Source organism: Canis lupus, chromosome 23, assembly GCF_048164855.1.
Source record: "Canis lupus baileyi chromosome 23, mCanLup2.hap1, whole genome shotgun sequence".
In the NCBI taxonomy this organism is placed as follows: domain Eukaryota; kingdom Metazoa; phylum Chordata; class Mammalia; order Carnivora; family Canidae; genus Canis; species Canis lupus.
Window position 1 is genome coordinate 11,983,811 of NC_132860.1, and position 15,579 is coordinate 11,999,389.

General features: G+C 36.6%; 1 protein-coding gene across 34 annotated transcripts in view; it reads left to right on the forward strand.

Annotated features, from left to right (window-relative positions):
* The window catches only part of SOX6 (SRY-box transcription factor 6), a 633,064-nt gene that overhangs the window by 539,940 nt on the left and 77,545 nt on the right, over positions 1–15,579 (forward strand). For 31 of the 34 annotated variants that reach the window (XM_072793935.1, XM_072793936.1, XM_072793934.1 and 28 more), the window contains 3 exons: positions 4,601–4,750; positions 9,973–10,156; positions 13,209–13,396. In XM_072793935.1, the coding sequence (XP_072650036.1) occupies positions 4,601–4,750; positions 9,973–10,156; positions 13,209–13,396 (522 nt within the window). The remainder of the gene's footprint in view (positions 1–4,600; positions 4,751–9,972; positions 10,157–13,208; positions 13,397–15,579) is intronic. The other 3 variants (XM_072793927.1, XM_072793957.1, XM_072793958.1) reach the window with 1 other exon arrangement.

The following is a 15,579-nucleotide window of genomic DNA, read 5'->3' on the forward strand; positions in this document are numbered from 1 at the left end:
CTCTATTCCCAAGCGCGATAGTGTTATAAAATGATTCTGACACGATAAAATTTTTAGATCCTGACTATAGACCAGTGTATATACTCTAAGGCACTCAAGAATTTCACCATAAGGCTGAGTTTTGTAGGACCTATTTGTTTTGTGTTGAATGTAAGTAGGCCTAGTTATTAAAGTATCACCAGGATCCAAATGCAAGATATGTTTTTCTTTAGGGCAAGTCTCAGGACACAGATCTCTAGAAACAGTACTAGAGGTAGATGTTTATGGATTTATGAGCTCTTCATAGGACTTAATCTAATTTATTTAAAAGATTGGTCAGTGAATTAGAGGTAAAGCACAGGAAAGATTCTTTGTGTCTTGGTTTTAGTTCATTGCTTTTTCTAGATACTTCTTTTTTGGTGAATAAAGTCTAAAATGATTAATGTGACCTATAAGACTCCACCCCTCTCCAGATCCTTCTCATGCCACTCCACCCTCACTCAACAGTCCTGCCATGTTGGCCGTTTGTTAGTTTCTTGAAATATTCTCTTCTTTTCTACCTCAGAGCCATAATAATCTTTCTTTTTTCTGGAATGTTCTTTATAACCTTTCCAGCTGGATAATTCTTTCTTAAAGTATCACTTCCTTAGAGAAGCTATTTTGATTCTCCAGACTATGCTAAATACCTTTGTTCAATGGTCTTTTGACATTCTGTATTTTTCTTTCTCAGCACTTAACCTAACCATAATTCATAGTTACTGTCTAAGCATTTATTTAATGTCAGTTTTTCTTTCTAGCTCCATTAAGATGAAGACTATTTCTGAGTCTCTTGTTGTTGACCCTCCAAGTATTTAGCATAATGTTTAGTTTATGGTAAGCATTAGATAAAGATTTGTCATTGGACAAATTCATCAATACTGGAAACGTACCTGCAAGGTGCAAAGGTTGGTTCGTTATATAGTCATTTCTACTTTAAATGGTAATGTTGAAATGAGAGCTAGAGTGTTCTTCTACTACCAATGCTAACTAGTTATACTGTTGTCAGCATGTTACTTCTCTTTTACGGCCCTCTGCTCATCAGTAGAATGAGGAGGTAAGACTAGACTAAATGATTTGGTGAGGCCCTTTCAGTTCTAGGAGCTAAGTTCATTTTTCAACTTACCAAAATCTTAATACTGGCTACTTTATTAAAACTGAACTAATAATATTAAAGGTGGAATATTTTTAGCCATAAAACAGTAAAAGCATTTCTTAAAGTGCTCTATAAAATATGAGTGATTTTATAATTTTGAAAAATATTTAGCTAGGCTCATTTTTGACATGTATGCCCTGCATATCTTTTATATATCTTGGATAAAGAAACAATATCCCAAACAATCATTGAACATTTTTCAAAATTGAAATGGAAAAAATCTATATTTACAGAAACAAGTCTTCACCAAAGTTTAAATGTTTATGAGACTTTGGCTAAGCCTGTTATAAGCTTTACTACATTGTTGGTTTTGTAAACCTCAACTGTGTTTGGAAATGAATATTCATCATTATCATCATTGTGACTGTGAACTATGATCTCAGAATCTTATGTGGAATGACACTTTTGTAAACTCTTATGTACTAGTTAATCAGAGTTTAACGTTTCTCTTTCCCAAACCATTAGCCTGCAAAGGAGTTTTTGAACTAAAGCTATTTATTTGAATAACTCATATTTTATGTTCTTCCAAAAAAGGATGCAGTAGCGTTTAAAGAATCTTTAAATTCATAAATAACTAGACTAAGAAGAAAAATTGGAATTACCCCCTCAGTTGCTGCTCAAGAAGTAGAATTTGTGTCAGAAAAGTTGAAGAGAGTTGACTGAAGCTAGCAGTTATTGAAAAGCTTTCTTGTTAACATTCTAACAAATGACTTCAAAAGAACCATTTCTTGTGAAACAATGTAATTTCATTTGGGCTGGGTTTATTTTCCTTTTATTTTTTTTTAACTCAACAGCATAAAATTATTTGTTGCATAAAATAAATATAATCATATATCACTTCTGCTGCTTCATTTATAGAGAATGTCTCTCGTTCCTAACATGCAGTGGTTTTATATAGTACGTTAATTCAGAAAATATTGATTGGTTAGCTCTTATTTGTGAGGCACTATTCTTGCTGCTAGGCACTCAGAAATTATCAGGTTGATTGTGACTTCAATAAGCTTACAGTCTATTGAGCATGACAAGACATAATTGCACAACTAAACACAGATTTTTAAAAAAGCGATAAGCACCCCAAGAAGGGGCACATCGGGTGTTTAGGATCTGTATCTTCTGTCTTCTCCAGGCTGTGTTCTTGTTCCAAGACTTTGAATCCTCTACAGCTTCTAACACAGAGCCTTGCACATAGAACATATTCAATTACTGTTAGCTTAGAAGATGAGCTGTCTGTGAAATCGTTTAGTAAACCTGCACCTATTCAACGAATGGCATTCTTTTTATCTAGGCCAGATCTGAAAGTCTTCAGTCTGAAAAGCATGGTACTTAGATCTCAAGTTATATGTTTTGTAAGACAAAATGTGACAATATTTACCTTTTGTGAGCACCTTCTATCTTTACTTTGGGCTCTATTTTCTGATTTTTATTTCAAAGCTTATTCTACTAAATCTTATCTGACATCCTACTGTCCAGTTTACCCAGCTCTGTAAGTTATATGGTATGTGGCGATGCTGCTTCTTGCTACTATCCTTGATCACAGCTTACAAGGAGCTCTGAGGAGTCTCAGCATTTCTGGGGTCTTTCCTCTCTTAGGCACAAACCACTAGAAAGGGATATAAAGTAAACGGTTATCAAAGCTTTAGAGGAAGCAATTAACATTTTTTCTAAAAAGCGGCTGTATTGTTCAATCTGAAGGCTTTCTGGATTTAGCTGTTTAAAAAATAGATTTGTTCCCGAAGATTTGTTTTTCTGCATTTTTTTTCACTAGTTGCAGTCCCCTGGAGGACTCAAAATTGAGTAAAATTGAATTTCTTCTGATCTTTGAATTATTGAGGGAAAATGAAGGCATAAATGATGTCTAAGGACTCTTGCCTCTCTAAGATTTCATGACTCTTTAATACTCAGTAGGAGGGCATATTGGTCATGACGCCAGATACTGTGTGGCCCACATTTTTTCAGCTCTCAACCATCTTCACTCCATTCAGTATAAAACTTTTCTTCAGTGGCTTTATCCAAGCAGAAAATTTTCAGAAGCTTCACTTGCCCCCCCTTCTTTGAAGACACCTGGCTGAATTTCAAAGGAAAAGGATACCACAGAGTAAAAAGGAAACAGAAGAGGCAGCCTTTTCTCTCTCTAAATTCTAGCAGTTTGACTGACTCTTACTTGTGAATTTTTCTTGCCACTGAGTCATTGCACACACAGAATTATGAAACTTTAATTTCTTTAGAGGCTTGTTATATTAGAAAAATTGTTCCAAAGAAAGCAACAATCATGACATAAGCACATCTGGCTCTTGCAAATTATTCTTTATTAAGCTTTCATTTAATTACATGTGCTGAAAGGTCTGTTTTTGATTACTGTAATTTTTTTTATTTGTCCATCTGAATGATAGTAATGCTGGAAATTACATACAAACCACCTGTTTTTTTTTCCCTTACTAATATGGCAAAGTTTGAGCTATTTTCTCTGTGGTTGATGAACTAGGAAGCTTTCTATTTATTATGATAGAAATATGACTATCAAGGTAATGGCTTAATCTCGATTATAAGAAGAAAAGAAAATATTTGAATGGAGTTTCCAAGCATTAAATAGTGTAAAGATTGAGGTATCTGAATTCTGGTTAACCATAGCAGATTAACACATTCACTTATTACCAATTTCACCCAAAAGCTAATAAGTCAATAGTTAAGGATTTGATACCTATGCTAGGAAAAAGAAGCTTTATTTTATTTTATTTTATTTTATTTTATTTTATTTTATTTCATTTCATTTCATTCCATTTCATTCCATTCCATTTCATTTTTTTGTCAAGAATATGGCTATATTCTCTTGAGGATTATGTTATATGTGGCCTAGAAATAAGACCCTGAGAAAACAGTAACTGCTGTTGGGCCTCAGGGATCTTGAGGGCAGCGTTCTTATCATCCAAAAGGATCAGCATCCCCCTGAGAAGTTTGGTTGATATTGAATAAGAACAATATTCTTATAGGAATCCCTAGGAAAGTTCAGACTAATTTCTTAGTTCATGAATATTAAAATCACATGAATGGACATACTGACATTTGAAGAACTTTTTACATCAATTTTAGGCACTAGAAAGAATGATAGAAAATGATTTAGTCAAATTTCTTTTTGTACCAAAGAAACTGAGTTCTAGAGCAACCAAGTCCTTTGTTCGGGTTCATAAAGTTACTGCTCAAAGGACCAAGAACAGGACAATGGCTCTCATACTAGTGCTCTTTCTTTATATTATTTGGTCTCTCTTATTTCCTCTTTAAAAAATAGTGAAAGAGAAATTGCAAGGCTGTCAGAGAAATAGTTATCTAACAATATGGTAAGTTTTTTGTCTTGTTTTGTTTTGTTTTGTTTTTTTGTGAAACTCAATTTCAGCTGCATTTAAAGAGATAATGTTTGTCTTCCCTGTTTTGCAGCAGCTCTATGCCGCTCAGCTGGCCAGCATGCAGGTGTCACCTGGAGCAAAGATGCCATCAGCTCCACAGCCACCAAACACAGCAGGGGCAGTCTCACCTACCGGGATAAAAAATGAAAAGAGAGGGACCAGCCCTGTAACTCAAGTTAAGGTACTTGCTTTGCAGGATTGTGAAAACAGTTTGGAAAACAGCTTCACAAGAAAAGTAGTGAACCAGACTGGGTTGGGAATAAACAGCAGGAAGCATAGCAGCATAAAGGAACCCCAAATGCTCCTCTTTATGGTAAACTTCATGATTGAGCACTGAGAAACAGGTGTTTCCCTTTTGATAACAATAGTGCCATATTGTGAGATCTTTACCTAAATCTGCAAATTCACTTCTCAAGAGTTTTTCCCCTTTGGATTCTGGCTTTTATTTTTTAATGCTCATTGGCATGAATGGCCATGGTTTTATTACCAGTCTTTGTCATAGACTTGTGACACTTTCTCTCGAAGTTTCTTAAACAGGTGGGAGCCAACTTACAGTATCAGAAAAGGAAGTTCTCAAAACTTTAGATTTAAAAAAAAGGGGGACAGAAAAGAATCTAATGCTGGACTTCGTATGGTTTGTTGGAATAATTCACGTGGGCTCAAATGAGCAGTGAGTGGTGTCATTATCTATTCATGCTTTGATGCCGTGTAGTTGTGAGAGGATAAACAGGCTCTCCCAGGTTACTGCTGGGACATTACTAGATGTCTTTCCTCAACTAATTTTCAGAGTCTTAAAATGTGGCACCCAGGAAGTATTTGGCAACAGAGGGAAATAGATGATATGTTCCAACTTTGTGCTGCAGCTGGTACCTATAGGTGGTACTGGTTGGTTTTTATAATATAGTTCAGAGAAACAATTGTTTTCTGTCATTGACTTATCTACTTAGAAGGGTATGCTAAGCAGAGATGTAATATGCCCAAAAGGGACTACATTTGGAGAAATTTTGCAATTATTAAATTTTCACAAGGGAAACTTCTAAGGCTAACAAACAGCATCAAATGCTATAAAGCCACTGAAATTATTTTATTTTTTATAATGTGCAGATAGGAATTAATTTCATGCCACCCTTGCTTTAAATTCTCCAAAGAAATAAATGAACATTTATGCTTTGTTGTTAGAAATATTGGGATATTACAATAGGCAGCTTACTTTTAATAAGGTAGCATTACTTATGGAAACAGCCTATCTATTTTGTGTTCCAAGAGTTTCTGTTTGTGAATAAGAGTCAGAACACTACAACTCAAACCAAGGCACTTCATTTAATTATAGTTGTTAGCATATGAACATATCAAGCATTATTGACTTGAGGTATTGAGTATTAGATATTTTAACATGAAAAAGTAATTTTATAAGTGACTTGGCCAAATGGAATCTTACCAAACCAAGCCTTTACTGGATGAGTAAAATGTTCCCTGGTTAAATTCAAGTTTACATCTGCTTTTACCATTCCAGCTTTGTGGGCCAACTGAGTTTTATTACTCACTTGACCACATGCAAATTCTTAGGGAGTTCTCTATATAATTTGACTTGACTATATTTTATGTTAATAACAAAGGAAACATTCCTTATAATTATTAGATTGTTTATCAAGACATTAAAGCAGATGTTTTAAATTTAAAAAAATAGCTTCTACCTATTATTGAAGAAGTTCGGAAGATAATCTCATGATTTGGTAATTGAAAGGATTATGGTCACTAAGATATGATTTTGTCTGTAATCACTGCTTTCCCTCTGTACATAACATGACCACATGACATAGGGCATAGTTTGCTGAAGGTAACAAAATTAAACATAGATAACCTATATACCTTCTTTTCCCTCAGAATTTTTATCTACTATAATTACCAACATCAGAAATCAGAATTTTTTTGTTCAAATTTCATTTCTACCACTTTTACCATCTGTGTCACTTTGGGCAAATTATTTAACTTATTTCAGCCTTAGTTTTCTGCTCTGAAAAATGGGAGTTAATATTGTGGGTCTTAAATCCTCTAGCATATAATGAGTATTCTGTAAATATAAGTATAGTGATGATTGTGATGATGAAGATCTGATGATAATAAAGAAGATTATGGTGATAGTGATAGTGGTTGTAATTGAAATATCTAGTTATATACTGAGAGAGATCCTAACTAAATACCTACGAGATTTCCACTTTTAGCCATAATGGAGGAACAGGGATCAGATTTAGTCTCCCAGCTTAAGCAACTGAAACACAGGACAAAATATATAAAACAATGATTTTCAGACATTTACAGTAGGAATATAGGACAGTGATTCCTGAGAGAAGAGAAACAAGTGAGGCAAGTACTATGATTATTCCAGCTTACTGTCTAGAGGTAGTTTCTAGGTCATAGTGCAAGGAAGGGTACACATGGAACATGGCAGCCTCTCTGAGTAGAGGGATATCATTCAGGATTTTGGGATGCCAAGGTAGATAGAGTTTGTGAGGTAGAGTACCAGAGAGGAGAGAGTTGTACACTGAGAGAGAGAGAGTACTGAAAATCTGTAGAAGATCCCCCTGTATTTAGCTGAGTACTGATCAGCCTATGTATACGAGGAAATTCTCTGAGACCAGGGAAAAATACCAGATACAGCAGGCAAAGCAATTGCAAGGTTCACAAAGGACTGAGGTTGGATTATATTCCCATTAGCCACAGTGGAAAGATCTTGGAACATAGAGGGTGTCAAGTAGTGTTGCCGAAAGGGTGTTACCTTAGTAATGGGGCCAAATTATCCCTAAATTAATGACTGCTCTGAACCTACCTAATATGCTTAAAAGCAAACATGTTGCTTTTGTTCAAATTGTTCTGTGTCTTAAAACAAAGTCCACAAATATCTGAAAGAATACACAAACTCAATACCCAGCAATATAAAATTCATAGTGTGTAGCATCCATACAAGCAAGGAAATACAAGCAATAATGAGGAAAAAAAGTAAATCAATAGAAACAGACCCCAAAATGGCACAAATGATAGAATTAGCAGTTAAGACAGCAAAAACAGCTACCATAGGGTCACCTAACTATAGCCAAATGAAGAGGTAGGCAAATCTTCCTCCTAAAAAACATCCATGAAATTTCCATCAGGCCAGACCATGCTGTGAGAACCAATATCAAGCCTGCCATGATGAAAAGAAATTTACTTGATTGGGAGTTGGTAGATGCTTCCCCTGCTCAGTGCATTGTTGGCAGAAGTAGCAATGATTGAATTATAAAAATAAATAATCAGGGTATACTCAAAGCTGAAAAAAATAGATGTCATAAACTTTACATGTTTAAGAAGACAGAGGGAAAACGTGAGCATTATAAGACATGAAACACACCCATGGAATGTCTGGAGATAAGAAATATAGTTTTTAGATTAAAAGTATACTAGATTAGTACCGATGGGATTAGACGCCACAGAAAAAAAGATTAGTGAACTTGATGATGGAATGATGAAAATATCCAAACTGAAATACCTTAAAAAAGACTGTCAGTGTTGTGGGACATCAACTGGCCTATTGTATGCACTTAAAGCCTCAGAAGGAAAGGAAAGGAAAGGAACAGAAAAATATATTAGAAGAAGTAATGGCTGAAAATTTTCCAACTTTGAAGAACACTCTGAATTCAGATGTCTAAGAAGCTCAATGAACCCCAAATTAAAAAAAAAAAAAAAAAAACTTGGAGAAAACTAGATACCTAGCAAATAAATCACTATTGTCTAGAGAGGAGTAAAGCAACTAATCAGGCTAAATACCCTGTGGGTGCAGAGTAAGAGATGTAAAATTATAATCAAACACGTAAGATATTTTGACATGCACAGTGGATATAGTCATGTCTCCTATGTCTAAATATGGAAAAATGTACATTCCAACATAGATGTGCCAGATTATCTATTTCCTACCAAGATAAAAAAACAGAACACTATGTTATCACATGACTTATTTTCTCTGACAGTTTAATAGAAAAGGGATCTGGGATTTGGAGTCCAATAAACTAGAATTCAAATGCTATCCTTCCATGTGTGGCTTTGGACAATGACCTCTCACTCTGGCCCTTCCTCCTTTGTGAATTTAGAATAATACTGCCCAACCTCATAGACTTATTGCTAGTTAAATGAGCAAATGTATGTGAAAATGTCTAGCACAGTGCTTGGTATACACCCTGGCTTCTCTGTGCATGTTGTTTCTATTTTCTCTTTCTAATCTTCCTCCCGAGAGCCTTTTCTGGCATCTCTTTTTGTCCTCCCTTAAACAATGACCATGGTATTGAAGGAGACAGGATCAGCTAGGGTCAGGCTCTCTTCCCAAAGGAGAGGATGTTCTGTTTCCAAGCTCTATTGTGTTTTAAAAGATGACATTAAAAAAATTCTCAATGCCTCCTCAGAAACAAAACAGAAATTAACATTTGCCGACAATTTTAGAACACAATAAGATAGGTCTCATAACTGAGCATTTAAATGACTATGTTTATATTACAACTAAATTTCTAAAATGACGAGCATGTTGTTATGTGTGTTTAATGGTAGGATAAATGAGAGCAAATAAAGGCAAGGAGTTTAGCTTTCAAGCTCCTGGTTACACTAGAATTACAAGTCAGATACTTGAATACTGTGCCCAGTATAGAAGGACAGGCTTCTTAAAATAGACATTCTGTAAATATACATAGCAAAGAATATAAAGAGACATCACTTTAGACATGAAAAATAAATTACATATAGCATGGTATGTAAAACATAATTATAATGTGTGCTTGCTCTTTGCAAAAATTAATTTTAAACATGAATAGAGACCAGAATATAGACCATGAGGAGTGTCCACACCCAGAAAGCCACATAGAAGCCATGCTGTGGCATGTGGCTCCCTGGGCAGAGGCCCAGGAGAGCAGAAGAAGCCTGTGTTTTCATTTTTAAAGTACTTGCAATTGTTTGATTTAAAATATATATTAAAAAATTAGCTGCAGAGCCTATTTATAGTTGCAGGAACTTTTCAGAGAGAATAACACAAAAGCACTACAGAGCTGCTGAAATTTTAAATAATTCTTTGTAAATGCCCTAGGTTAATTTAGATCCTTGAAAACACATTAGGAAATTAAGCTGTAATGTGAGCTAATTCAGATTTTAATTTGGCAAAAAGAATGATCCAACTACACAGTTAATGTAAATAGAAGCATAACACAGGGAAATTAATGAGGTTTCCTTCCGATGAATCTTCAAGGAGGTAGATAATTAGCTTCTTTTGTTATTATTGTAGGAGAATGTGGCATTGTCTCTTAGGTGTAAAATAACTGTGGCTTACTAAGTGATAATGTGCTTCATTTGTCTTTTTTTTTAATAATTATTTATGTTAAACTCTTGTAGGATGAAGCAGCCGCACAGCCGCTAAATCTCTCTTCCCGACCCAAGACAGCCGAGCCTGTCAAGTCCCCAACATCTCCCACCCAGAGCCTCTTCCCAGCCAGCAAAACCAGCCCCGTTAATCTGCCTAACAAAAGCAGCATCCCCAGCCCCATTGGAGGAAGCTTGGGAAGAGGATCCTCTTTAGGTAAATGGAAAGGTCAACAACAGGAAGAGATTTATGAATTAGGTAAAAGAAAGCTAACCTGTTCAGTGATGACTGAATCTCTGTTTCCAAAGTGTTCCTTAGTCCATGGGGGGAAAAAAAGTAAAAGTAAAATCCTTTCTACTGAAACATAACCCCTTTTCGTGTCTTGGGTGATTAGAACTTTTGGAAAAGGTCATAATATAAATCCTGCTGGGATGAGTTCTTTAGAGGCTGAGGAGTTCGATCCAGCAAATCAGAGACTTGGGGATTTCTGTGTTTGGTTAATGCTTTGCCACTGAAGTAACTCTAGGCAGATGAGAGTGATCATGAACCCTCCAAGGGCCTAGAGGGACCTGGCCTCAAAGCTGCCTGCCAAAAGTCCAACATTTCTTTGAAGTTTTATATTTTCTTTTTAAAATGTATGTGAATTTTACATCTTATCCCGTATTAGTTTTGCATTAAAACAAATGTGAATGACACACTTCAATGACATAATATGAAATAAAATTGATATCTGATAAGATGTGTCATAATGATCCTTGGGCTTCTTACACTCTCTGATATATTGCCAAGTATCACTAGGGACATTCATACCCCAGTGAGAAGTACAGAGGGAAAACATGGGTTTTGGCATCAGACAGACTTGGACTCAGAGCCTTTTCTTACTCGCTATGTGACCCTGGGAAAGTGATTTAATATTTTTGAACTCAGTGTCCTAATCTCTTAGAGGGGAATATTATTACCTAGCTCATAGGTTGTTATGAGAATTCAAAAATAAAAAGAGAGAGAGAGAGAATTCAGAGAGAAAAATGTATATAAAATGCCTAACACAGTGTCTGGCACTTAGAAGGCATGTGATTTAAAAAAAAAAAAAAAACTAGACTGAACCAACACCAACGCATTTACATATACAAGGGGAGTGAAACAATAAATGGGAAAGCATTTGTCTGTAGCAGAGTGCCAAATTAGTATTAACATGTTGTTACTAAGCCTCTTAATGTTCATATAAGACACAGAGATAACAAGGGATTGGGGACTTAGAGCTTCATTTCTTCATCACAATACCGTCCTTGCCTTACTGAGTCCTGGAGCTTAAAATGTTTATTATAATAAACAAAATAATATGTAAGTTTAAAAGTCATTTGTGCCTATCTTATCTCATTTGATTTTTCACAATAATCCTATGAGGTAGTGCATTTTTACCCTCATTGTATGACAGAGTAAACTGTGATTCTTACAGGTAAAATGGCTTGCCCACAGCCATGTAGATACTTACTAGTAAAGCCAATACTAGAACCTGGGTCCTTTCACCTGAGTCATATATACTCAGTGCCCTTTTTTGTGAACTCTCAGTTGTAACATTTGCTGCACCATGTTGGGTTTGAGTGAATCATCTGATGGTGAGATGTAATTCTTCCTTGTTAAAATTTGGGACGTTAGGATCCATACAGCAGCAGCCTATTCTCATTTTGAGTCAGGACGCCTCTGCCAGGAGCTGGGAAGTTTTCACTCCAAGTCAGTGACATTCGTGTGAAAGAGAGAAGTAAGTCATTTCCAGTATGTGAATATGGTTGCTGGATTTTTGGAAGTTGTTAAATAAGAAAAAAAAAAAGCCAGCTTAAGGATAAATAATAGGCTTGGTCTTGAAATGACTTTAATGGCCTTTCCATTATCCACTTCTGAATTTTGTTTGGAAAGTATTTGTCCACTATACTGGGCATCTTGAGGGACAAAGATGACTAAGTCACAGGCCTGCCTGCTCTTATGAAGTTTATACTTCAGCAGGGAGTCTTTCTTAGTTCATAAGCTAGAAATGGGCTGAGGCAATCACAATTTTGTCCGGACAGTATTGAAGTGTTCAGTTTGGTTTTTATCAGAAAAGCTTCAGAGCAAAAGATAATGGGTTTTCTATAGCCTAAGATGTGATGGTTTGGCTATTAAACAATTTACTATAGATAGCCTTGGGAATTTTTGCTAAACTCATGCATATACACATGCATTGCACACACACACACACACACACACACACATACACACGGTGTGGACTTGACCCATCTGGTTTCCTCTGTCCTGTCTGTCTGATGTGTATGCAGATACATACACATACATGTGCTGTGAAATGTTCATACCAGGATACAAGCAAGTGGATCACATTAAACTTTACCACAGCAGCTGAAATCGATTAGTCGGCAAGCCTTCTCTCTGTCTAAAATTGGAAAAGCTTATGTAAAGTATTAATTTTAACCTACAGTACAATGCAAGATATGGAAGAGAATTAATTTAATTTTATTTTTTCCCTCTGAGTTACATGGAGTATAATGAAAGTAAATATTTATTTTCACTTTATTTGAAGCTTTGTACAGATGTGAAAACCACTCCCACACATACAGCCTCACTATCACAAAGACAGGGAGCTGAGAGCAGTAGGTGTTCGGTTGGGGGTAGGGAATGGGTTGTCATTCTCTTGGTAAATAACTGAGGCAGCATGATGAGTAGAATGCTTCATTAACCAGCCAGTGATTGGGGAATGGAAAGTGCAGTATATTCCTTCCCGCCCCCTCTCTCCTGCAGTGGACATATGAACACACAGATAAAGATGTCACTAAAGGACACATGTGGCCTCATAGGATTTTTTTCTGCTAGGCTAGAAACAGCTTCCCTGCATTAGTATACCCAATATAACAGGTATCCTGAACAGATATCACTGTACCTCTACCCACCCCCTCCTTCCCTGCTATTCCCTCACTAATTGTTAGATCTAGCCAGAAAACACACACATACACACACAAAATTGGAATCTAGGAACTTTCCTTTGTGCGAAGGTAGGTTGACAGGGTCAGGATTAACTGGAGTGCTGGGGTATCCTACAAGGGCTAAGAGCTCAGCACAGCTTGGTTTCCAGGTGTTCTTGGCATAGTACTGCGGTTTTCTTAATAGCAAACATGCCCCTTCCTTGTTGGAGAATGCAGCATTTTCTAGCGGAGTGGGGAATGGCAGTATTTTGTTAGTGTCTAACCCCATAAGCTTCTAATAATGCATCCTGTGTATACAGATATCCTGTCCAGTCTCAACTCCCCTGCCCTGTTTGGAGATCAGGATACAGTGATGAAAGCCATTCAAGAGGCTCGGAAGATGCGAGAACAGATCCAGCGGGAGCAACAGCAGCAACAGCCGCATGGTGTTGATGGGAAACTGTCCTCCATGAATAATATGGGGCTGAACAACTGCAGGAATGAAAAGGTAAAACTTGCTTCCTTCCTTCACTGGCTCTGCTGGACCCAGTGGCTCATTCTCATCTGGCTCTTTCCAGGCAGCCAAAGATTCTAGCTTGAGGGCTGTTTTGTATCACATTCAAGCATTACTGCCGATAAACACGTACACCCTTTCGCACTTACTGTGGGGTTGCCTCCCACATACCCAACCAGGCACCCAACCTGGCACCCAACCTACCTGCCTGTTGGCATCCTCTGTCCCATTACAAAAAAATTTAAAATGTTTTATAACAAAGGAGATATATGAGGTTATTAGAATAGAAATAGAATATCAGAATATTTAAAAAGAAGGAAGAAACATATATGCTCATGATGAGGGTGACTATATTACTCTGACTCACTACTGAATTTATTACTAAGTTTCCTATTAGCCAGGGCAAAAAATAAAACAAAGCAACTTACAAAACACATTCATTTATTTTTTTATTCAACAAATTATTTGTCAAGTGCTTATCCTATAGTAGACATTGTGCTAGGCACTGAAGATACAACAGTGAGCAAATCAGACAAAAATCCCTGCTCTCTTAGAGCCTCCACTGTGATAGGGGAGCCCAGGCCATGAAGAGATAAACAATTAAGTAGGTAATGTAATGTCAGTAATGTCAAGAGATGAAGAAAAGCCATGAGAGTAATAGAAGTGAATAGGGAATAGGGAGTTCCAGGGTGTTCTTTTATACGGGTTGGAAAGGACTCTCTGAGGAAGTGACACTTGAAGGAGACCTCAGTAAAGCCATGGTGCAGGCCATGTGAAGAGCCAGAGGAAGAGCATCCAGGTAGCAGGGATGACATGTGTAGAGGCCCTTAGAGTGTACCAGCTACAAGGAGACCCATGTGACAGAGAAGCACAAGAGAAGGAAGTAAAATGATAGCCTAGGATGGAACCTGCTAGACCTTGTAGGCCCTGGAAAAGATTTGCATTTTATTCCAAGGGTGATGGGAATCCTTAGATGGGTCTTATCCAGGGCATAAATATGGTCTGATATAGGTATAAAAGGATCATTCTGCCTAATATGCAAGAATGGACTGTAGGAATTTAAGAATAGATACAGGGAGACCAGTTGAGAGGCTGTTTAGTACACAGGGTGAAAAATACTGATTATCTGAAGAATGAATACCATCTAAAAAGGAGAGATGACAATATTTTCCTGGTGCCACTGTTCTTTGTTTTTCAAACATGAGAACTATATAGGGACAAATGAAGAGCATAGTGGGCAGTATCTTTGGTAACAGTTTGAGATTAAATTTAAAAACTTATTTCCATTCATATGTTTATTCAGTATAAGCTGAATATAATTTATAAGTTAGGACCAAGAATTTCTTCTTTGATTCCAACCCTGCTAATTGTAGCATAGTTCCTATGATAGAGACTCTATTCTTTCCAATAAACTTTTCTATTTCCGAAAAGGAGTTTTAAACTAGCATATAGAAAAAGTCATGAGATAAGTATAAGGTCATGTGTACTGTTACTTGAGTATTTGAATATATAGCTTTAACCAGGGTATTATTTTCTCTTTCTTTGTTTCCTCTTCAAAAGGTATGGGGATGTGATTTTGAATATATTAATTTCCTACAACTATACCAAATGATCACAAACTAGATGACTTAAAACAGCAGAAACTTATTTTCTCACTGTTCTGGAAACTAGTGTAAAATCAAGGTGTTGGCTGAGCCACAATCATTTCAGGAAGATTCCTTTCTTGCCCCTTCCTATCTTCTGATGGTTGCTGGCACGTTTTGCCATTCTTTACCTTACAGCTGTATCACTCCAATTTCTGCTTCCCTCTACATGACTGTCTCGTGTGTGTGAGTCTCAAAATCTCCCTCTTATAAGAACACAAGCTATTGGGTTTAGGATCTATTCTAATCCAATGTAACCTCATTTTCATTAGATTGTACCTGCAAAGACCCTATTTCCAATTACGTTCACATTCATAGTTACCAAGGGTTAGGACTTAAACATATCTTTTGCGGGGAGGGGAGGGAAGGGAGCACAATTTAACCAATTACAGTGGGATACAGAGCCACTGCTCATGTTAAATCAACCTCTCATCTTTGATTGATCTCCTATACTCTTTAGCCATTCTAGCAGATGGCTGGGGCTCGCAGGCTGGGAAAGAGATTAAGGGGATAGATACATGGTGGACTCCTCAA